General features: G+C 40.6%; 1 protein-coding gene across 1 annotated transcript in view; it reads right to left on the reverse strand.

The window, feature by feature from the left end:
- Positions 1-19,265: 19,265 nt before the first annotated feature.
- LOC118580080 (succinate--CoA ligase [GDP-forming] subunit beta, mitochondrial-like) overlaps positions 19,266-25,690 on the reverse strand; it is a 61,694-nt gene continuing 55,269 nt past the window's right edge. Inside the window, exon 2 of the mRNA XM_036181886.1 lies at positions 19,266-19,505. Coding sequence (XP_036037779.1) covers positions 19,266-19,505 — 240 coding nt within the window. The remainder of the gene's footprint in view (positions 19,506-25,690) is intronic.

A 25,690-nucleotide genomic window follows, 5' to 3' on the forward strand; every position in this document is an offset into this window, starting at 1 on the left:
AAATAAATATAAAATAAAGACTCCCTCCTCAAAGAGTCTAGTTGTGTCAAGTTAAGATGGCCAAAGCTAATTGGAACACTATTTGTATCTTCAATAGCTCACTGCTGGCTTCACATTCAGACTCAACTGCAGGACTGGCTGAGGTGATTATAGATGCCCTACCGCACACACTCATTCCCCTGTTAACATTTAGGCACATGAAGTTTTCCTACATAAAACTCACATGTTGAAGGCTTGATCCCCAGGTAATGAATCCAATCACTGAGAAGTGTAACTGAGTCCTAAAGGCTCTGGCCTAATCAATTGACTCAGCCACCAAAATCATCATTTAATGGCATTATGAGGAGATGGTGGGAATTTTCAGAGGTACAGTAACTTGGAGAAAAGAAGGTAACTAAGCATGTGGCTTTGGAAGTGATACCTTGGCCCCTGGCCCCCTTCCTGTCTTTCTTTCCCTCTCCTTCCTGGCCATCATGAAATAAGTAACTCTGTTCTTACAGTCTTTTGCCAGGATACTCTGCAACCCCATGGCCCAGAAATGACAGAGCCAGCTAACCATGGGCTGAAAGTTTTAAAGCCACAAGCTAATGCAAATCCCTCCTCCTTTTAAATCTCTAAATGAAAAGTCTTCTGCCTCAGGTCCTACGGTGTTAAAGACAGGCCCAGTCTGCTACTGTGATACTTTAACCAATTACTTTAAGTTCACTACATCTATTTCTTCATTTGAAAAACAAAAATAATTCCTTTCCTGCCAACAGCATGGCCTATTTCAAGGCTTCTGAGCCACACAGGACAAGAATCTCATTGCACTGTCTTTATAATGTTCAAATATTTTTGAAATTGTTTCTCCATGGTTAAAAGTTTCACATCAAAAATTACTCCATTGCCTATGACTTCAGATATTAAAAAAAAGGGAAAGTTCTGGGTTTTGTTTGTTATTGTGGAGTTTGTCTGTTTTGTTGTCTACAGTGCATGGATTGCATCCAGGGCCTACTACATGAGTGATACATCCAGCCATGAATGCTCTTCAAAAAGATAATAAAAATAAGGAGAGAACTTCCAGAAAGTATTTACAACTATAGGACCCATCTACTGGAAAAAAAGGCTTCTCTGCTTTTCAGGCACTGAGTACAGGAAGCATGCAGAATATATTCAGTGCTGCACATTTATTGATCTTTAATCAGCTGAAGCAGTGAAGAGAACAAGAAGTACACCCAAGGGGCTGTTTAGATCCCCCAGTTGGTCTGTCCAGAGCCTTTCTTCCCATCCCAAAGAAAGGATGATCTCAGAGTTTGAATAAATCAAGAGCACAGGAAGAATATACAGGAAGCTAGGGCGCACTAAAGGAGGCCAAGGACCTGAGAAAGGGAAGGGCATCAGACGGCAGGCCATTGCAGAGAAAACAGACTCTGGTTGTGCAGAACACATAGAAACTAAGTCACATTTTAATGGACTTGGACTTGAAAAGCAACTGCATTTCAGATTATCAAAAGCCCTTTTCATGTATTTATCAAGCCAAGGGTACTAATCCACAAAAAATTTTCAAACCAACAAAAACTAAGTAATGAAACTGGATCGCAGATTACGCTTTAGAGTTAGTTCGCCAGGACAGTGACTTTCCAGTTCTCTATATAACTAAATACTCAGGCCTATAAATCAAGAAAGTACAGCAGGAAATCTACATCTAAATAACAACAAAAATAAAAATGGAGCATCTGACATCCAGTGAGCCTTTAACATGGATGGGTTCTCCAATCCTCACACGCTGTTCTAATTGTGCTAACAGGATGAAATGTGGATTAATATAAAGAGGATGCTCACAGCAAGTCTCTAAGGCAAACATCTGTCCAGGTTCTTTCTGCAAATAGAAAAACCAGGGCATGGAGATTAAGAAACTTGCCTGAGACCTCAGCCTAGACATGGAAAGGGTTTAGCTGGAGGTCAAATTTTCAGGAGGCAGGAAACCAGTGAGAGAGGCAAATAGCAGGGTGAATGTCTGGCAGAATTCTACCAGTTCACCAATTACACCAACTACCTAGTACGTTTCTCAGCAGCAAGTATCATGTGCTACAAGGCATAGCACAGGACAGAAAAGAAGCCAGTATGAATCCAGGCCTAGAAACTGAATTGTCCTAGTGCAGAAGGGAAAGGAACTTACTGATTAGACCTTGTAGAACAGCTTCATTTCAATCTCTCCTATATTTCCTTATAATATACCAAATTGTTATTCCCACTTGAGAAAGGAAAAAAAAAAATTAGCCAAAAATGCTGTCTTAATTAGGGTTTCTATTGCTGAGACAAAACACCATGACCAAAAAGAAGTTTGGGAGAAAAAGGTTTTCTTCACTTACACTTCCATATCACTGTTTATCACTGAAGGAAGTCAAGACAGGAACTCAAACAGGGTAGGAACCTGGAGGCAGGAACCAATACAAAAGCCATGAAGGGTGCTGCTTACTGGCTTGCTTCCAATGGCTGGCTTAGCCTGCTTTCTTATAGAACCCAGAACAACCAGCCAGGGATGACATCACAGACAATGGGCTGGGTCCTCCCCTATCAATCAATAATTGAGTAAACACCTTATAGCTGGATCTTATGGAGGCATTTTCTCAATTGAGGTTCCTTCCTTTCAGATAACTCTAGCTTGTGTGAAGTTGACATAAGACTAGCCAGCACATATACCAAGTACATTATTCAAGGTACCAAGAGTGTTGTGTAGCATTGCCTACATAAAGAGATGGATGGTATTACTTCACTATTAATGGGACCTCAGTAAAAAAGATCTCCATGTTATTCACCTTACATGCCCAAATGCTCTGGGTAGTGGGACCTTGGTGAACATGTCCTCTGTGTTAGTCAACGAGAAACGAAACTGACAATATACACAGAGTTTAAAAGAGCCACTCCTCCCCAAAGAATATGAAAGTATTCAAGTTCAAAGTAGCAGCTCAAATACAGACCTCAATCCTAGTAAATTTCTTTCCATCACACTGTACACTACCAGACATTGTATACAAACTTGGTGATATAATGCAAAATGTTAATCTTATATGGATTCAGCTCTTACCATAACTGAAATGACTAATATATCCATTTTCAAATATCCAAGGCTTCATTGGTTACTACAGAAGAAAATTCAGAGACCAGGCATGGTGATCTATATCTTTAATCCCAGCACTCAGGAGGAGGCAAATAGCTCTGTGAGTTCAAGGCCAACCTGGTTTATGCAGTGAGTTCAAAGTCAGCCAGGGTGATACAGGACTGTCGTTGGGGAGGGAGGGAGGGATGGAGGGAGAGAGAGGGAGGGAGGGAGGGGGAGAGAGAGAGAGAGAGAGAGAGAGAGAGAGAGAAAGGGAGAAAGAAAGAGAGAGGGAGGGAGGGAGCGAGGGAGGGAGGGAGGGAGGGAGGGAGGGAGGGAGGGAGGGAGGAAGGAAGAAAGAAGTAAACTAGGCAAACTACTATGCTGGGGGTGTAGGAGAACAAATCTAGGTTATTGGGGAAATTGTATATTAGTGACAATCACTTTTCTAAAACAATTTGTTTGCATCTCTGCTCCACCAATTTCTCTGGAATTCTTTCAATACCACACTGGTGAATCCATAATGTAGAATGAACTCCTCAGCAAGGTTTTACTACCATGTTCTCACACTAACAGTTAAAACTTGCAATTCTACTTCAGAGCTTCTTCCTATCACATTGCTCAAGTTCATACATAGCACATCCAAATGGCCAAACACATTCTTAATGTTTTCCTCATGTACCTACATCTCAGATACCATCAAGTCCTATGAGCTCTACTTCCCAAACAGTCCTCTTCTATATGATTTCAATCATCTACGCCAGCGTCTCACACTGGAATGACACAAAAGTCCAGCCTAATGGTCCTACGCCTTGTTTAACCACTGAATAGTAGACAAGAGGGTGGTCAATTCGCACTGGTTACCTGGGACTTTCCGATTTGGTCACTCCAAGTCCCATATCCCAGGAAATCCTTGTTGTTGAACAGTATAATTTACAATGGTCTGTGCTGGGATTTTTCTAGTGCTGGTGCCTAGGATTGCATGAATCTCCATCCTAAGTCATCTGCCCTTCCTGGATCCATACTCTGCCCTGTGACCACATAGTTTCTCTTACTGGAACACCTGGTCCTTTGACTCTTGAGTTTCACCAAAGGAATACAGGAAGATGTTTGGAAAATGTTCTCAGCTGGGCTTGCTCTCTCACACTGTGGCCATGTCTCCACAAAGGGAACATCCGAGCAAGCCTGCAGCACCAAGAATGAATGACACACAAAGCAGCCTTGGTCCTAAGCTGTAGCTTGTAAGGTCAACAGAAGCTGCCTAGCTCAGTCAATGAGTGGGCAACTATGCAAGAACAAATGGACTCCCTGGACTTTGAAATGGTCTGTTCTCTAGCATTGCTGACACAAAATCTAATTGAGAAAGGTCTTACTCAAAACATTTTGGGCAGCTCTCCATCTCTCTTATAATAAAGCCCAAAGAATTTAACTAGTTCTACAAATCCTTATAGAATCAATGCTCCCCACTCTCAGACCTTCCAACACTGTTCTTCTCAAATCTTTTGTCTCACTGGCCTCCTCTCTCAAACTGATAAAGCTGTGTTTCCTGATTCAGGATGGCAGCCCCTGATGCCACCGCTACTGGAGTCAAATTTCACCTACTTCTTTCATTCACGGCATCTTCAACTTTAGCTTAAAAATCACCTCCCCAGGGAAACCACCCTCAGCTCCCCTTGGTCCCACTGATTTTCCCTAAAATTTATTACTATCTCAGCTCTTCTGAAAAGCTACAAGCATTTGCTAATTTGATTATACTCTGTATAGTAAACTCATACATTCAAAATACTTTCTTAAGCAAGGTGTGGTGGCACATAACTGCAATCCCAGTGGTCAGGAGCCTAAAGCAGAGCAGTTACAAACTGGAGGCACAGGCTATACAGGAAGACTCTGTCTTAAAACAACAAACACAAAAACCCTTCTGAAAAAGTTATGGATATCAAACCTACTGGGTTAGAAAAATCTCTTAACCCAGTATCCTTTTGATCTGAATTCTAAAGATTTTCATCAGTAAAAATAGAAGTGAAAGTCAAAAAGACAATAAAGGGATAATTTTTATTAATCATTGGTTTTAAAAAGTTCTGTACAAGTTTGATTAGAAAGTGATATCTGGATATATAATGTTATAACAGCCACAAAGAAGTAGTTCAGATTTGTAGGTGAATGCCTCTTTCTGAATGAAATAATAACCTCTATATCAGATTCCCCATGACCCCCACCAACCGCCACCAGGAGAAACTACTTTGCTGAAGTAAAAAGACTTAAACACATGGAGGTTGTTTGTCTTGGTGCAGCCTTTAGCTACAGAAGGCAAAACAAAAGCAACGAAAGCCCTGCTCTCTGCCTCTAGGTACTGGCTAAGTGGAAAATTCCAGCTCTCCACCTTTTTGCGGCACTTCAATGTTCAAAACAAACCCCCTTAACTCTCAACCACCATGAAGTAAAAAAAAACCCTGCTCTGTGAAAGATGTCTATACTAAGAATACCTCTGTAACATGAAACACAGAGACCCTGTTCCTTGTTCAGCTAGCAGGTGCTCCATGCAATACTCATGAAGGAGGTGGAAAGAACCAGGACTCTTGGAAGTGCCGACTGAAAATCAGCCCAGAAAGGGAGACAAGGGGCATCAGCCAGATCTCTAAAATGAAGGGCCTTGGTGGTAAGCCCTCAAGTCTTCGATGTTCTTAAGGGGAAAAGAAAGCATGAGTGAGGATGAACAACCTAATGGGTACAACTCTATCCTTAAGTATAAATTCATCTGTCTATAAGGGTCTAGCAGGGGTGTCCAACCTGAGGGGTGTCATTCTGAGCAGCTCCACTATGCCTGGATGGATCTCTTAGGCAAAGATGTCTGCCTTTCCTTCTTAGAGGATTCTTTTATGAATTAGATAAGGATGGTGACACAACACTGTTGTAGAATATCAAGATGCTTTACATTTGTTTATGCTGTGGAACATTTGTTTTAATGATGCAAAGATGTGTTGCATTCTTTATGTTGCATTTGTTTAACACTGTGAAGTTGTGTTACTTTGTCTGTCTAAAACACCTAATGGTCTAATAAAGAGCTAAATGGCCAATAACAAGGCAAGAGAAAGGACAGGTGGGGCTGGCAGGCAGAGAGAATAAACAGAAGGAGAATCTGGGAGAAGAGATCAAAGAGTGAGAGGAGGAGGACGTCAGGGGTCAGCCACCCAGCTACGCAGCAAGCCACAGAGTAAGAAGTAAAGAAAGGTATACAGACATAGAGAAAGATAAAAGCCCATAGGCAAAAGATAGATGGGATAATTTAAGAAAAGCTGGCTAGAAACAAGCCAAGCTAAGGCCAGGCATTTACAAGAAATAAGAAGCCTCCATGTGTTTTATTGGGAGCTGGGTGGCTCAAAAGAATAAAGAGTAAAAACAACAACTACACAACACAGAGAGGTCTCCTCACAATTCACTAAGGCCAGGCCTGGGGGCATCCCTCCCCCAAACCCCAGTTACTCAGGAGGCAGTAAGACAGGAAGACCACAAGCTGAAGGTCAGGTTGGGTGACACTGTAAGAACTTGCTACAATTTTGTTTTAGTCTATGAAGTCTAGGGACATAGGCTAGTGGAAGAATACTTGCTTAGCATGAATGAGGATCTAGGTTCAAGGCCCAATATCAAAAAAGAAAATTCAACCTTCAATAAGATAAGGCAAGAAAAGCACTTAAGAGTTCTCTAAGCATGACATCATTATATTCCCACCATCTAGCATATGTGTGAGTTAATGAAAGCCCCCACTTTGTCAAATTGTGTTCTGCTTGTTCTATATGAGAGTAAAACAAGACATGCTGGTCTAAGACATCAGGCGTACAGATGCAGGCGTCCCAGTCTTAAGAAAGGGATTTCATTTGTGATTGTGCAGCTGTTCCTTAACAGGAAACAAGTTTTACACACAACAGCAAACCCAACAATTACAACATCTCTGCTCAAAAGTATTAATTTTGTGCCAATTATTTTGAGACTTCATTTCCCTGTTACTGGAAAGGAAGGGGAGAGATGCCAATGTCTCTATTTTAGGGTCAGAACAAAGTCTGCTCATTAAATATATTCGATTCAATGACAAGTCAGGGCGTAGACACCATTTTCACCTCGTTTGGGGAGGCTTCCCTGACCGCCGCAGTGAACGCAGACGTCCTTTCCTGGCATGCCTTTATTCTCCCTCTAGTCCTGTGGGTATGCAGCAGTCCCTCTGCTAGGCAGTGACTATCTCAGAAGCACCACGCTTAGTCATCTTGCAACTTCAGCATGCGAGTCCCTGCAGGACTGCAGTAACTGTTAAATGAATTAAGAGCCATGAAAAGTGCAAGAGTCTCCATGTTTTCCTTATTATCCCATCTTAGAACAAACAAAAATCTGGCAGAGATTGAGAACCAATAGCTAATATCAGAATATCTCCTCCCCCAAGTGTAGGGGAAATGGTGACTTTTTTTAAAAATGACATTTAGGGCATATTTCAACTGACATGTGCACACAACCATATGAAAGTACAGCTTGTAAATGTAAGCACAACGAAAGGCCACTGCAGACGAGGACTTGTGTTAATGTGACCTGATGGAGCTCAGACAGACCCCAATGGGAGATGAGCTGTTTTCACCTAGAGCTGCTTTTGTCTAAGCAGAGTCAATTCATCTAACAACTGCTACATTTTGACCAAGGCTGTTTAGTGCCATGTGATGTGAGGACCAGCCTGAGGAGACCCTCTGGAGCAGAGCCCACCAAGGCTAGCAGCAGGACTCAGCACTAACACGGCATGTCCCCTGCTCTAGGGATGCTGTTCCCTTAGTTTATCTTTCCCCATCAGACAAAGGTTAAGGACATACCCAAGTGCACAGAAGAAACAGCACTGTATGTGCATCAGAGAAGTCACACACCACAAGTTTCACTGCAGATGGAGAGCTCCATGGTTTGCTCTTTTATTAGGGATTCCACTCAGTAATTACCTTTGAACCTTGCATGACAGTCAAGGTACCTGGAATGCAAGGTGGGCCATCCCAGCACTCAGAAGACAGAGGCAAGAGGATGACTGTAAGTTCAAGGTCAGCCAAGATTACATGCTAAGGTCCTGTCTCAAAAAGAAAGATTGGGAATGGTCTCAGCCCTGAAACAAAGCGAGCCTTGAGCTATCCATCTGTTTGCATACTCCAGGCCCAGCACTTGTTTCTATGCATTTTCTCTTCTTCATCTTTCATTTAAATGCTTTGCAAACCAATGGGTTAGTACTTAAAGCTGTCATGTTCCTTCCTAAGGAGGACTAGCTGAGACTCTTTAGCTGAGTGTGGAGGTACACACCTGTAAATAATAGTCAAGGCCAACTTAAGAAGAATAGAGAAACTGTCTCAAAAAAAAAAAAAAAAAAAAAAAAAGCAGGGCCAATGCCAGGGTCATCTTCAATGTGTAATAAGCCACACTAGTCACACAAGTAGTGTCAGTTATGGGGTCTATCTCACAGAGTGGGCCTTAAACTAAATCAGATATTGGTAGGTTACTCTCACAAGCTTTGTGCCAGCATTGCACTAATGTATCTTACAGGCAGAATACCATTGCAGATCAAAGAGTTTGTGCCTGGGTTGATGTTTACATTTCTCTTTTGGTAGCATGCAGAGTACTTTTCTGTGCCAAAGACATAAACATAGGACTGAAGGCTCTATGTAGGCATCAGCTCAACTTCTCTGTGTTCAATAAGTTGTTGTAGGTGCTGTCTTCAGCATGGGGCTTTGCTGTGAGTTTGTGGAGAGCAACTCAAAGTCTAGGCAATAGCTTGGGTTGTTTGGGGATTACCACAGGAACCCCTTTCAACAATTCAATTAGATGTAATCCAATTCTAGTACTAGAAGCTTCATTTGGTGATGAGAGATGTCCAGTTGGGGCTCCATCTCCCCCATTATTGGGTGATTTCATCTACATCACCTTCATATATGTAGTATTTTAGGAAGATTCTGTAGTATTAAGTTTCCATACTACCCCTCAATAACCCTTAATTTTGGCAGTTTCTCCTTGCGTTCTTTCCCTCACCCTTTCCCCTTGCCCTCCTGATCTGATCCTCCCTTTCCAGTCTTTCCTGACCCATCCATAACTAACTATTCTCTTTGCTTTCTAGGAAGATCTGTGTGTCACACACACTATCCCAAGTCCATTACTGACTATAGCTTGGTTCTTACTGACTGAACAGCTAATACTCACACATAAGCAAATACATACAATGTTTGTATTTCTGGGTCTGGGTTATCTCACTCAGGATGACTTTTTTATGGCTGAGTAATAGACCACTGTTTTAATGTACCACATTTTCTTTATCCACTCACCTGCTGAGGGACAACTAGGGTTTTTGCAATTTCTGGCTACTATGAATAGAGCAGCAAAGAACATGGTTGAGCAAGTGTCTCTGTGGATAACCAAAAATCTGAGACTAACTAACCCAGGGACCTAGCAGAAAACATATATTATTACTGTAAAAAATAAAATAAAATGACTCCTAATGGCATTCTGTTATAACTCACAGATTTTTTAAATTCTATCATAACTTTAATTTTTAATTTAATTTTATGAATATATTGGGATTTTTGCTCTCTTTTTACCATAGAGGTCCTTTGCATATATAGTATAACTTCCAGTTTTGTGTTTTGTATGGGGTTCCTGAGTGTGCAAATGAGTGGGTCTGTGCCTATATCTGCTTCTTGCACCTTTTCTTGGGCTCTTTTCTTTGTTGTTTTGTTTTATTCTGATGGGTTAATTTTTCTTTTATCTTATTATATCTTCGTTTCATTGTACTATTATCCCTTAGAAGCCTGCTTCTTTCTAAGAGAGGCGGACGGGGTGGATCTGGATGGCAAGAGTGAGGAGATGAGGAGGAACTGGGAGGAGTAAGGTGGGGGTTGTAATCAGCATATATTATGTGAGGAAAAATCTATTTTCAATAGAAGGGGTAGAAGCCCACTGCAGAGGAAAACATTAACAAAGATGACGAGAACACAGCTATGGGCGGACGCACAGTGAACGTCACAAGAAGTGCAAAGGTGGACAGGCTGGGAAAGGCAGCCCTGCCATGCTATGCACAGTGTATAATGTACCACAGTGGGCGTAAACTGGTTCCAAAGAAGGCAAAAGGAAGTCTGAGCAACAGTGTTCTAATAGGATCCAGACTTCTTTTACCTGTTTATGATGCTAGTCAACAAGTTACTTATAAAGAGAAGATGTATTTATTTACCGCTGTTTCTTTTCCTACCACAGGAAGCAGTTTTAGACACTAAGAAGTATCACTTTGCATAAGAAATACTTCTAGCGTTATTTTCCCTTTATATATGCCCCATCTGTGTCCTTTTCCTTATACAGATGTGACTATTACTTTCACTCAAATAAAAGGCTAAAAACAAAAGAAAAATTCCAATACTGGGTTCACATTTCATTTGAGAGAAATAACAGACTCCCAAACATCTTAGTTTATTCCACACTGAAGAAAAAAGAATACATAATTGAGGCAGGTTGTTTACACATCAATTTTCATTCTAAGGTAGATAAAGTGGTATCATTCCTTTATTGCTTCTAATTTATTTCCTCAGTTTTTATTTTTTGTAGATAACCTAGAAAACTCAGGTGGAGAGTTACTGCTATTTATGGGCATATTAAACACTGTCAGTGTCTGTAATAACCACCTTGGAGAATAGCACAGCATCTTAAAAGCATAATTCTTCAGGTAGTATTTATTCTGTTGCAATGTAAAGGCAAAGATGATTTTCATTTTCTTTCAAAATTATGCAGCTTTGGACTTCATATACCACCATCTTCCTAGAAAATACCAACCAGCAATATATATGAGTAATAATATATTCAATATCCAGTCATCTGAGAATGTAAATAGTTTAACACTTGGTTAGCTGTTATCACAAAAGCGCTGAGAAATTTTATTTCTTATATGTTATTGGTATTGTTAATAGCTATTATATTCTTCTGAGAAAAGCTCAAAACATTGGTTTTGTTCAGTCTAAAAAAGAAGAAAAAGGAAAGAAACTTGTTGAGTCCCTCATCGATATGAGGTGTGCACTCTGCTTTCCTTATTCCTTAATCTGAATGGTCCTTTAAATACATATTATTATTCTCAATTTTATAGTCAAACAAACTGTGTGTTGAAATAACCAGCAAAGTAGAGGGAGATGAGTACCCTGACTATGTAGCCCATTATCACATTCAGCTTCAAATCAAAGAGACAAATACTCTCTCATGAGTCTAAAACCTGGGCCAGTGAAGTAAAGGTGCTTGCCTGTAAGCCTGATGGTCTAAGTTTGACCCCCAGAACCCACATGGTGAAACGAGAGCCCATTCCTGAAAGTTGTCCTCCAACCACCACAGAAGTGCCATGGCATGCATGCATGCATGCATACATACATACATACATACATACATACATACATACACACACACACATAAATAAATAGATAGATAGATAGATAGATAGAGAGAGAGATAGATAGATAGATAGATAGATAGATAGATAGATAGACAGACAGACAAACAAACAAACAAACAAATGCAAAAAGGAGGAGGAGAACAAGAAAAAGGAAGAATTTAAGTCTAAATACTGGGCCAGCTGTGGTGGTGTACACCTTTAATCCCAGCATTTGGGAAGCAGGAGAAGGAAGATATTTTTGAGTTCAAGGCTAGCCTGGTCGACATGGAGTCCCAGTCAGCAAGGGCTGAACAGTGAGACACCATATGACTGCTGTCAGACAATGGAATTAGGTGAAAGTGAGGTATGCAGTCCAAGCAAATCTCTACTGGCTGTCCTGCATGCTCTTTCCCTTGGAGCGGCTGCCAAGGCAAGGTTCCCAGGCCATCTCCAGAAACCACTTGTTGAAGATGGCAGAGTGAACCATGAGGGGAGCACACACTGCTGGGCAGCACAAGCAGGCCACATGGGGAACCTGCAAGGAATCATTCTATTATCCTGAGCTACTAAAACCGGGCAGCACAAGCAGGCCACACGGGGAAACTGCAAGGGATCATTGTATTATCCTGAGCTGCTAAAACCGGGCAACACATGCACTAAAGAAACAAGCCTTCCTTGATATGCCAACAACGGAAAAATATCACAATAGGAAAAAGCATAGTCAATCTAGAGATTATTATGTAATGATGGAAATAATATTTTTAAGAAAAAATACTACCGGAGTGATAATCATATTTAATACATATTTTTAAAACTATTTGCTGTTTTCTAACCTTACAAGCAAACTCATTACATTGAGTGACACTACTGAAGTATCTAGATAGAGCAAAATACTGAAGGAAGGAATCAATGAATAGGAAAAAGTGAAATTAACATTAATACCAGTTTTCATTGGATAATGGAATAAAGAGGATTTTTAGTTTTTTACTTTTCTCTATTTTCCAAGATTAAAACAATGAACATACCCCTGTAAAAATTATTGAAGATTTATGTGTTTAAAGTGTTTTTTAAAAAAATTCCAGGGGGCTGGAGAGATGGCTCAGAGGTTAAGAGCACTGACTGTTCTTCCAGAGGTCCTGAGTTCAATTCCCAGCAACCACATGGTGGCTCACAACCATCTATAATGAGATCTGGTGCCCTCTTCTGGTGTGCAGACATACATACAAACAGAATAGTGTACACATAATAAATAAATAAATCTTTAAAAAAAAAAAATTCCAAACATTCAGAGGAATCCTACAGCACTAGCCCCTGTGTCATTTACTCCAAACAAAAGTTTTCTGCATTTTCAACTGTATCCGACATTCTACGACACTTCAAAACTACAGTTCGCAAATGAAGTAAATAAGACCAAAGTAAATAATGCTCGCTGAGGTCCTGGAAGACAAGGCCACGTGGAACACAGCTTTCTTGTTCATTCTCAATGAGGACGTTTTGAAAAAAAAAAGTCAATACTTAACTCCATTAAAGACATACCAGTGGTAGAGACACACTGAAGGGTAAACGAAAGTCTCCGGACACTTTCCCTTAGTTTAATGAGGATTACAGGAAGCAATGGGTTCACGAAGATGACAGGCACATACATGGTCAAGGCCGGAGGTTGAGTGCCCCACCCCTATCTTCCTTGTTTCACCTGTGTGGCTTTCTGAACTGCTACACTGAAGCTGGAGCTCTGGCTTTCACAGCAATGTTCCTATTGGTTCCTAAGGAGCCAGAAAGGAAGCTCAGTGTGCAGTCCCCTAGGCCTGCCTCCCCAGAGCCTTCCTGATTGGTCCTGACTCTGCAGCTCTCCTGCTGCTTCTGCTCAGGGACACAAGACAGTTAGTGAAGATACTCCTGCCCTGAGGCATTCCAAGAATCCCATTTATAGTTGAAAAAATCAGGAAAAAGAAAACATTTTAGAAAAGAGATTTCTTTGCAAAAATACATATAACGGGAAATGTTAGTAAAGGCATGATGAATAGAATTATTTTCATAAATACCGTTAGGGGTAACCATTAATCTGGTACTCTTTTAGGGTACACACTCAATGAAGCTTTAGCAAGTGAAAATTTCCTGCACCACAACAATGCCTATGGTGTATTTCCATGTTTAGTACTTATGATGAGCACTGTCCATCTACGTGAGTCCGGGTTACTAGCAGCAAGCAGGAGAAGTTGACTCTATGGCCGGTGGTACAAGTCAATAATTACAATGTTGGCCTAGCATTCAGGCCATGTCTAAGCACCACACAAAGGAGGACAGAAGTAGAAGGAAGAAGGGACAAAAGGAGAGGTGTTCGACATGGAATAAATCACAAAGGAAAAAAAATGGTATTGGGAAGCACACATAATCACCAAGGCCAGCGAATCAGGTTCAGAACCTGTGAAAACATCCAAGGGCCACTAGCAGCTAGAAAGACAACTGCACCATAGCACAGGAACCTCATTCTGTTCCCAGCACTCATGTTCCAGAAAGCAGGCCTCCTTGAGCTTTGGTGTGACAATTAGGACTGAAAGAGTGTCTTTGCATTGCTGATTCCAGAGTCAAAATAATGGAGGTGATAGGCTGGTATAATGGATATTTACTTCACAGAAATCAAAGCCATCCTTGACTGTCACTGTAAGAAAAACAGATCATCTCAATATACACCATCATAGGGCAAAAGGCTCAACAGTCCAGGAGGCCACTGTATTTAACTGTCTACAGGACTAACAGTCAATCAGTGTCAATGGGTAGCGAGAAGAAAATTCCATAATGGTGGAAGTAATCTGCCAGGCTTCGGGATGTAATTATATAAAACAAAGAGTTAAGTTCTCATATTGATGAATGGAAACATGCTATAGCTGAAAGCAACCCAAGCTGGCCAATTCCATCTTAGGATGGATGTCATTACCTCACAGAAGGTTAATCTTTCCATTTATATTTCAATTCTCTTCCCTGATTTAAAAAACTGGAGTTTTATAACTATACTTTTTCCTGTTTAATGAAATATTGAGAGTTTCTGGCCATGTGATAGGAATAATTGACAAACTGTAGAGAATCCAAAAATTAAAAGGTAGTAGTCCAAGATGTTTCATTGGCGTTTATATTCAAATACTTCAGAGTACAGCTGACAGTACTAGGTGTACCTTAAAGAACTGAAAAGCAAAGTACAGATGAGTCCTGTACAGAATAGGTGTTCTCTCGTAATGTGTGGATTGCATTCATGAAGTTTAGTTCATATGAAAAGAAAGCATGCAGTAACATGCCTCATTAGAGCACCTAAAGATGTTTATTGCGTATGTGTGTGTGTACTTGTGGTAGGGGAGGGTGTACATGCAGAGGCCAGAAGGCAACGTGAGTGGTTCTCTACTTCTAACAAGTGGGTCCTAAGGTGCTCAGCTCATCAGGCTTCAATGTATGCATAGCCACTGAGCCATGGCTCAGGCCAATCTTCCTTCTTTAAAGCATGCTTAGACACTATAATAAACTGCTGCATAAGTGAGAATGATCCACATATTAAAATTTTCATTTACCAAACCAAATTTATTCTCTCAATCAGATATAAACCTGTTTTCAGTGCAAGAAAATGAGGATCTCATTCAATCAATATCTTATCATTATAAATTGCATTTCAGAAATAATAGCTTTGCATTGCCCATTCTAACAAATATTCAAGTTAACAAGCTTTCCACAACTATACAGCAAAATGTTCTGTTGTCCAGAGATACAACAAAATGAGTCATTAAGAAAGTATCTACAAATTACAGGTTTTATAAACTGCACCTAAGAACCTGCCATATCAAGTTAATACAACCTTCTAATTTTACTAAGATTCACTTTCAATTTTAAACATGCTGACCCACACAAACCATCTCCCTAGACCTGTCATAAAGACAGCAAAGAGAGAAATGCATGGGGACACTATTAAATCTGTTAGAGCTGGGTGTGAATCATATCTCTGCTGATTATTAACTCGACAACGTTGATTGGTTTTTTAACATAATCTTGCCTGTTTTCTTATCAATAAAGTAAAAATGCTGCATTTAATATTAACAAGCTTTGGTAACTGACTAAATACAAAAGATAGGAGAGGGATTACTGAGGACATGGAACAGTAAGAAAGCTTGGGGCACCTGAGAGGCAACATATTCTGTTAAGTCTAGGAGAGTTATAAACACAGCTGATCTGATCTATAGATGACCAGGACTAGGGGTCTTGCTGTGCAATAATCCTCTTATACACTGTAAAGATGTAAACTCTAATTAGTTTAATAAAACACTGATTGGCCAGTAGCCAGGCAGGAAGTATAGGTGGGGTGACCAAACTAAGAATGCTGGGAAGAGGAAGGATGGAGTTGGGAGTCGCCAGCCAGATGCAGAAGAAGCAAGATGAGAATGCCACACTGAGAAAAGGTACCAAGTCACATGGCTAAACATAGATAAGAATTATGGGTCAATTTAAGTGTAAGAGCTAGTTAGTAATAAGCCTGAGCTTCTAGCCAAGCATTTATAATTACTATAAGACTCAGTGTGCTAATTTGGGGAGCAGCTGCTGGGTGTGAGGGACTTGCTGGTGAGACAGAAACGTCCATTTACAGGTTCAGGTAACCAATCTGTTCAGAAAGAAACAGATGGGGGTGGGGGCTACATTCAAACACAAGTACACATATTGTCAAGGAGCATTTTCAAAAACTTTCATAATATAGCATTTTATTTCAAAATATCTATTGTAAGCTAAATCATAAAATACCACCCACAGGCTCATATCCTAAGCCCCCAATTGATAGGGTCATTTTGGAAATTTGTCAATCTTAAGGAGGCAGAGGCTTGGAACAGGAAGTAGACCTCTTGAGGTTTTATAGCCTGACCTCACTTCTCATCTGCTCTCCTCAGCCTATTCTGTGAAAATTAAACTCCTTCCCCATAAGCTACCTGCTGCCATGCCTCCCCCAACAACAGACTGTATTCTCTCAAACTATGAGCTTAAATAAATAAACAAAAACTTTTTCCCTCAAGTTGCTTCTGGACAGGTATTTGGTCACAGCATTGAGAAAGGTGACTAACACAATATCTGAATATAAGAAAAGTAAAAAGACTTTTTAATCATTTATACACATTAGACATTAAAATGAGTTCTCCTAACACAAGATTGACAGGATACTACTTATATACATCTCACCTGCCCACAAAGTTGATTATGACTGAAATAAGCCTCCTGAAATCAAATGTTCCTGATGATGATGCAAAATGCAAGTTTATATCATACTTTGTACATTAGCGTATTTATATATATGTGTGTGTGTGTGTGTGTGTATATAGGAGATCCCAGGACAATCAGGAAGACATATGTGTAATCCATCTTTAATCTTAACTTCAAATCTATTTGGTGAAAGTGTGCCTGTGGTTCCTTGTCAATCTGGTAGTAGCAGGAACATGAGCACGATGGAGTTCCACCCGATTCTTTTGCCTGGCTCTCTACAGGCAGTCACAGTTAGCAGTGATGCACATATTTCTTTTCTAGTCTACTATCAACTTGTTTGACTTGAAACCTTCTAAGAACTGGTAGCAGCTCCTTTTACAAAGTCAACAATCTCCTCTCAGATCAACAAAACTCAATATCAGAAACTAGAGGAGACCTTGCTTATAAGGCAACAACTCCCTGAGCGTGAGTCTGTCACGCACTCCCGGGATGAGCTGCTGCAGCCCTCGTCCCTCTGTCATATGCAGCTTCCAGGGAATCGAACTCAGTAAATACTTTACTGACGGAGCTGTCTCCCCAGCCCCACAGGAGCCTCTGGATTAGTTCTCTGAATTCTTATTTAGGTAGAAGCGGGTCCACACACAGAACCTCCACTGGTCTGACCACTGAAGAACATCGCAGGCACTCACAGGGAAATAATGCACACGTACACAGCAGTATTGTGCTCATTTCCTTCATCAGATCTGGCTTTCTTAATCCCTTTCCCATTTTCAATCCCTTCATCTAGTATGAATTTCTTAAAAACCATCAAAAATAAAATTCAGGTTTAAAGAAAGTTTATTTTCATTATTTAATTTTTATTTTCTTTTAAACTTGTTCTATTGTCCATTTTCTCCCTTCTTGTAAACCAAGTACAGAACACATGGTTAACTTCCCAATAACAAGAATTACCTTAAAAGCATAGTTTAGAATCTCTGACTGTGAAATGATGACCAAATAAGTATTTTCTAAAATATAAACCCAAAAGTAGGAGGCTAGGTTGTTCAGTAAGTTCCTAACTCCATGAAGATCTGAAGGACATGCTGTCATTCAGCCATGCTATGTCTAAGCTGGTTAGGGACATGGAAGCCATCAGTGGTGCCCAGAGTGGCCCCTGCATTGAAGAAATACAGGGGAAATGAAAAGCAAAGACCAACTTAACTGTACAGTTTTTGTTTCTCATTTTTTTTTTCAAACCCTAAAACAAAAATCATCCCTTCCTGGAAAAAACTCTAGGAAATCATCCTTTACCCAGTCTGTCCTCAAGGTCACTGAGGGGGCTAGGGATCTCCTCCAGGCCTAGCAGGAAAAAAAAAAAAAAACTGTTCCTCAAGGTTATAGGCACATTCAAATCCTCCTAGTGTCCAGAACTACACTGTCTTATATAGTTGTCACAGTGTCTGACCCTCTGACATGAGACTCATGTGAAATAGGATGTGCTATCGTGTAAACTAGAAACAAGATTTGTAATGACTACGACCCTATGGATATATCAGCTGTTAGAATACTCACCTAGCACAATATACAAGGCCCATTGGGGTTTGAGTTCTAGACCATATGAGCCAGGCACAATGATGCACGCCTATCATCTTACCAGTCTGGAGGCAGAGGCAGGAGAGAAGTTCAAGGTCATCTTTAGCAATAGGATTACTTTAAGGATAGCCTGGGCTACTTGAAACTCTATCTCAGAAAAGGAGAAGAGAAAAGAAAAAAGAAAAGGAAAGAAAAGATCCTGATACTCATTAATATTAGTCATAATAAAATGCTGCTAGCTGGCTATATTAAATATAATTTATTATCAAAGTTAATTTCATCTATCACTTTTTTCTTTTTAAAGACTATTAGAAATTTTAAATATTCTATGTGGCTCCCACTTTATTAATACTGGATACTATAATCCAAATTACAATAAGGGAATCCTTACGCCACCACATAGAATCGTCACTGGAAAGAAGATAGCAGGACCTGATTCTTCTCCATCCACAGCTAGAGACACGGATGAGACTTTCCATCACTAAAATGAACAGGGCCCAGAAGACAGCAGCGATGGAATGGAAGCACAGCTCTGCTCTACAGCTAAGGAACTAAAGGCACAGAAAGGAGAAGGACCTCATAAGCAGTCAGAACTGGTAATGGGAGGTCAAAATAGTTGGAGTTTGAAACTATGCCCTCAGCCAGGGTCTGCCGGCACACAGCTATGACGTCAGCACCTTGCTCTCACTAGGATCACAAGTTCAAGGCCAATGTGAATGACATAAAAAAACAAAAACAACTGAAATTGCTGCCTGCCTTCCCCTTGCTCTCCTCCAATCACTCATCCCAGCTTTTAAGAGGCTCCTAGAAGGATGTCACTCTCATGCCTCATCTACAGCCTTGTTTCTTCCCACCACGAAGCCACAACTGATAGAAGGGGGCGTAAAGGAAAACCTAAGAGATTCCCACAACGCAACCCCTATGTCCTGCTACCTCAAGAAAAAGAATTAAGTTTTCCCGATTCAAGTGTTCTTTTGCTTTTGCAATTCAAAGTTGCCACCCAGGTAGTGTAACCCGGAGCAAAGGCACACGAGTGGGAAGCCAGTTCCACTGACGGCCAACGCTCATCCCCTGGACCAGCTTACTCAGTCTCTTCGCTGCCTCCAGAGCCTCCTTAGCAGTGCTGGCAACAAAGAACCTCTGAACACGCACTCCATGCTCTGACATGAGCTTCTTGCTCTGGTACTCCTGCAGGTTCAGCCATCTTCTGGAGGTTAAATGACCTGCCTATGGAGACAGGGGAGGATAGGTAATAAGAACAGGAAAAAGAACACTTGGTCTAAGCGGCCAGTCTTACAGATACTATCAACGAGCAATGAGCAACACTCAGCTTAAAGATATAAATCTAAGTAAATCCTCCACAATGCTTTTTAATCGAAAATATCAAAAACCAGTTATATACACACAAATAAAAATGTAGTAAAAAGAATGGTAAAAGTATAATTGTTATTACCTGCCCAAGATTGAGCAAATCACCTTTCTGTCATGTGAGGGAGGGGCTCATCAGGCCTCATCTAGCCCTGAGAACTAGGCATTTAATAGTTGTTTGGGGACAGAGAGACATTTTCATAGGTGATAGTCACTGGGTAAGTTGGCCATGCTCCTCTAAATAACCCTGATTAAATTCATTGGGTCATAGTGTCTGTCTGTCTGTCTGTCTGTGTGTGTGTGTGTGTGTGTGTGTGTGTGTGTGTGTGTAGTGGAGAGGAAAGGAGAGAAAGTAGAAGAGGGACTGGCTGGGAAGTTGAAGGGGAGGATCTCTGGAAGGGATAGGGAGGAAGGGAGGGTAACAAGGGGTAAAAGATCAAAATACATTATACACATGAATAAAAATTATCATAATGTGATCCCTTAGGAAATTTTCATACCATTATCAACCTAAAAAAAAAAATTGTAATACACGTACATCTATATCAATACAACCATATAGTTTAAATGAATCTTTCTCATTTGGGCTGATAATGTTTCCTCTAAAAGCTAAAGACCATCTAACAAAACCCCTACAGCAGGCATAAGAAGGCCTCTTTTGTGTTATTAGTCAAGGTTGACCAAGAGATTCCCAAACATTACAGGCTATTGCTAATGCCCTTGGTTGGCCCCAGAAGTGGAAGGTAGGTCTGTATTGCTGAAGATACCATGGATTTCAGATACAGGGACCTGCAGCCTCAGAGCTGCAACTAACCTGAATGCTTGCTCCTGGAGGACTAGCTTTCATGATACCACAAGGTACAATGCAAGGTTCCAAAGCAAGGAACCAAAAGTCCTCCCTGGCTATGATGCCATGCCTATGAACCACAATAGCAACCAACAGGATAGGGGAACCCGAAGGTTGCAATAGTGGCCTGCATACTTTGTTAGTTGCCAACACTCCTCTAATTAGAATTAAGACTCACTCAACAAGAGGGAAATCACCAGCTATCCAGGGCTAGTGAAACCACAGCTCTTAGAGGACAATCTACAACCACCACTTTACTAAACCAGCACAATCCCTTACCTTTACACCCAGAGAGAAGTGTAGAGAAACTTCTTTTTGCAAGGGGACCGCTTCAGAAAACCACAACAAACCAAAGTGAGTTCCAGAGCCCAGTCCCAATGGATACATTTACAAAACAACTCCCTCACCTAAGGCTTAAGGATCATTGCAGAGACAGTAAGAGCCAGAGGATCAAAGAGTTGGCTATAACATTGTGTCTCCTGCAATGTCAGAACTTGGGCCCATAAAGTCTCATTAATATGACTGCCTAAACAAGAAGTGAACAAGGATAACAACAACAGATATGCAAATGTGGACAGGAGAAAGCCCAAGAGGCCTCAATGCTTTCCAAAGAACTACTGGCAATTAAGGAATGCTGAGCACTGGAGAAATAGTCTTCCCAAATGGTCAGCCCTGAAGATATATATAAAAGTAACATTATACAGACTAAGCAGTGTAGTGGGTGGCTGTTCCAGCTTTGACCTGGAAGTATTACCCCCAGTGAGGTTTCTGGTAACTGTCACGCCTACCTATGGCCTGCTCCTGAGGCAGGGCCAAGACGGGAGCCCTTAAAACCCAAGATCCAGGGTGCCTGCTCTCTTGGTTCCTGGTAAGCCTAGATGTTGGATGGTAGACCAAGCAGAGTTAGCCAGAAAACACCACTGGACTGTACTTCACCTCTCCCAAACCCTGTAATCTATCCCTTTACTTGTAGTAAGTAAAACCCCCTAATAAACCTCCCTTTTAACTACATGGAGTTGCCTTAATACTTCAACCAATAAAGCAGGATGTGTTTAGGACTATATATGCATATATGTATATAACAACAATTAATGCAAGAATCAGCCATGAATTAGAAAGAGAGCAAGGAGGTTTTATGGGAGACTTTATAGGGAGTGAATGGGGGGTAGGGAGAGAATGACATAATTATATTACAATCTCAATATATATATATATATATATATATATATATATATATATATATATATATATATATATATAATTTGACTGTCATGGTGAAACTCTTAACCAATGCTATTTTTAAAAAAAATGAAAAAGAAAAAAACTTCAAAATGTTTTTTTTTTTTTTTTTTAAGTTCTAAAGCTTAGGTATAGAAAGACATCTGTGCAAATTTCTGGTTTTAGTGTTGTTCTAGACTTGCATCAGATGTCAACATTAGAGGAAGTAGGCAGGCAAAGGCTGCATGGGACTGTTACTGGGTGTTTTGTCTTACTGTAGCATACTGTGAACTAGTAATTATTTTCAGATCAGAAGTTATTTTAGAAAAACATTAAAGGTTCACCCACACAGCTATGTCTACCCTCACTCACCTGGCTCAAACCCTTTTGGAAAGCCCACAATGTTATCTTAATAGCTAATATATACTACTAATCACACTCAGGAAAATTTTAGGCAAAATATTTTTAACTCTATGAGATCATGGAGCCACAGACTAATTCATTTCTTTGATTTTCTTTTTAAAGATTTTTTTTTTCTAAATGTGTATGTATGTGTGCCAGTAAGAGTTTCTGTGCACCACATGCATGCAGGTGCATGTGGGAGCCAAAGGACATCAGATAACGCTGGAACTGAAGTTACAGGTCACCTGATGTGGATTGGGAACTAAACTCAGGTCATCAGCTAGAGTAGTATATGCTCTAAATGGCTGAGCAGTCTTCTCAGCTCCCTAAATCACTTCTTTGTTTTAGTTTTTAATGGAGCCTAGATAGGTATTTTAAATAAGATCTCACTCATGCAGCATCACTGAGTACAGTTACCTCAAAGTCTTTATTATTAGACTACTGCTCAGCTGCAGCTGGATATTATATAATCTTGCTTTATGATTCAGTAGAAGTAAGGTTTTTTTTTCCAAAATACACCATCAATTTTTAAACTATATCAAAAGAATATAAAGAACAAGATGACATGCAGGTAAATTACTTTTGTATTTTATCCAATAATATTAACAGAATATCCTACCAAAACTATAAATCTCATTTTCAATGAAAAAAGGAATATATTTAGTTATGTTTACACCCATGAGTCATAATGTAAAGGAACTTATAAGAGATGACTGTCCATTAATGCCAGTTAAACGTTTGATCATAGCTGGATTTCAAAGCTGGCAGAGTGTGAAAAATAACCTGATATCTGACCCCTATCAGCTCCTACCATGGTCTCCATGAATGTCCAAGGCAACGTCAGACTAACCACATTGCTGTGGGCCTAGGGGCTGTGCACAGCTTTGGTCACTTTCAGAAGCTCTGACATGTCCTTAACATGTCTTCTCCTATAACCTCCAAACTAGGATGTACTCAAGAGCTCTTTCGAACAGGGGATCCAACAAGGCTCACAGATATGTCCAACCTGAGACCTTCTCTGACCACATGTACCCCAGGACAGCTATGACTATGTTCCAACACATCTGTGGACCACAGTGTCTGTCACACCAGTGTCAAAAGGTTGGACACCCCTGCTAGACCTTTACAGACAGATGAGCTTCTGCTCTAAGGCACTGTGTTCTAAACTTTTTGGCATTCTTAGGAGAATATCTTACTTGGCAGATGGAAAATACCAAAATAAATCAATGAGGTGACCAAGCGCATAAATCCTGCCATTTGCCCCAATACAAAAAATGTTCCACTCTCAGAAAGTGACTACCTCTAAACTAGACAAAAAAAAGTCATCCCTTAGGACTTGAAATAAACATAATTCATGTACTCATGTGAAATATTTAAGCTTTGACATGATCACGCCTAAAGATCGCTCCTCCCATCTATCTATATGTATTATATATTACAATGTTAATATTGAAATTGACTATAATTGCTCTTTAAAAATTAATAATACTTGGATAAAAACAACAGCGGGACAAACAATGCTCCCCTCATCAACGTTTTTAGTACTTCTTAATCTTACTTCTGACTTTCTAAGTCTTAATGAAATATTAGTGACTTGAAAGAAAAAAAAATGTGATAAATGAACACATTCAAAGGCTTAATAGTCTGTTGTATTCCACATAAGATTCCAAGAAAAAAACACAAGTTTAAGGTATTTAGTAAAAGCCACCTAATGAAAGAAAACATCAAATGTTACACACATATCATTATCAGGGACTGCTTTTAAAAGGCAAATGGGAAAAATCAATAGATTAGGCCTATGTTGACATACCAATTTAAAGCCATTAACCAAAGAAGAAAAAAGTATAGTTTGAAAAGCACATTTGAAAGAAACTAGAAACAGCCACAGTGTAGTCATGGTCAATTCCTTTTCATTAGACCACTGGGCGTATTAATTTCAGATATGTTAATGCAATCTGCTGCAAACTAATTGCAATTGATCCAGCAACCAGCATCAAAGACATATAATACATATTGACTGCCTCTACATTGACCCAAATGAATGCCAGCTTAGAGTCACTCACTCTTAAATTGAAAACCAAGACAGGGAGCAGACTCGCAAGGTCTGTGCTCATGCCCAGTCTTATCACTTCACAAAGTAATCCACTTACAGAAGCAGCTAACTGTGCTCAACCAAAACCTTAGAAGAAAGAGCAGGTTCCTGACTAGGTCCAAACTTCATTAGGTCATCTCTGCTTCTTAAGAATTCATGCTGGGTTAAGGAGATGGTTCAGTTGGCAAAACGGAGTTCAATTCCAGAGCTTACATAAAGCTAGGCATGGTAGCATGTGCTCATAATCCTAGAGCTAGGGAGGTGGAGATGGGTGGAAACCCAAGGTTGCTAGTCATCCAGTCTAGCCTAGTTGGAAAGTGGTTCTGGGATTATTACTATCGCAGACTGTTGTGAAATATTACTTTTAACTATGTAAAGGTGTGTTACATTTGTTTATGGTGCATTTGTTTAATTATGTAAAGATGTGCTACACTTGCTTCACCTTGCCTGCCTAAGGCACCTGAATGGTCTAATAAAAAGGTGAATGGCCAAGAATTAGGCAACAGAGCCATAGGCGGGGCTGAGAGAATTAAGTAGGAGGAGGAATGTGGGCTCAAGAGAGAAGAGAATGAGGATAAAAAAGAGGGAGACGCCCAGGGCCAGCCAGCCAGCCAGGGCCAGCCAGCCAGGGGGCCCTACCAGCCAGACAGACATGGAGGAAGCCGAAGAGTAGGACATACAGAAGGAAAGGAAGGTAAAAAGCACTGAGGCAAAACACAAATGAAGAGAAACAGCTTTCCAAGTGGGGCAGTGTCTCCAGCAGAACTGACTCTCCTCAGAAGCTCTAGGATCCTCTGGCTACCCTTCCATCCACCATCCTCCCCATCTGCCCCTGCCATGACTCATGCAGGTCTGGACTCTTTCCTCTCTAAGAACTCAGTCTGCTCAGCCTCCCCAGCCCCTCTGCCTTCCTACAGTTTTAACAACCTTTAGAACTGAGTTAGCCCCTTGTGAACATCCAGTAAATGATTAGATGGCTTCTGCATTCTCCTGTGAGGCACTGCCTGACATGGAGCTTCCAAAGAAAAGGAGAAAAGTGTGGAACTGGCCACTACAGAGAAGCATCGGCCCCTGTGCTGAGGAACTGTGCAGCACTATGCCTCACAGGTTCCAAGGTACAAAGGATCCTCTGGGATCCATCTTTCTCGACTATAATCAGAAACCTGGAGAAGGAAAGGAAGTGACTTGCCCAGGATCATATATAGAACCAGGGGTAGGCTAAAATCTGGGCTAATTCCTACTTTCTGCCCCATTCCCCAAGCAGCCGGGGTGAGCAGACACCTAGGTGCAGCTCCTTTGGGCCCTTCACAAGGGCCTTCGCATTTCTCCATCTCCTCCTGCCTTCCTTCAACAGAGCATGCCTAAGCCCAGAGGGAAAGAGGAAATACAACATAAAGAAAAGTAACACATAAAGACCTCAGGGCCCGTGGGAACATAAAGCAGAGGAGGGACAACGAAAAGACAATGACTACGCAAGCAAAACTT

The sequence above is a fragment of the Onychomys torridus genome, chromosome 3 (genome assembly GCF_903995425.1).
Source record: "Onychomys torridus chromosome 3, mOncTor1.1, whole genome shotgun sequence".
In the NCBI taxonomy this organism is placed as follows: Eukaryota; Metazoa; Chordata; class Mammalia; order Rodentia; family Cricetidae; genus Onychomys; species Onychomys torridus.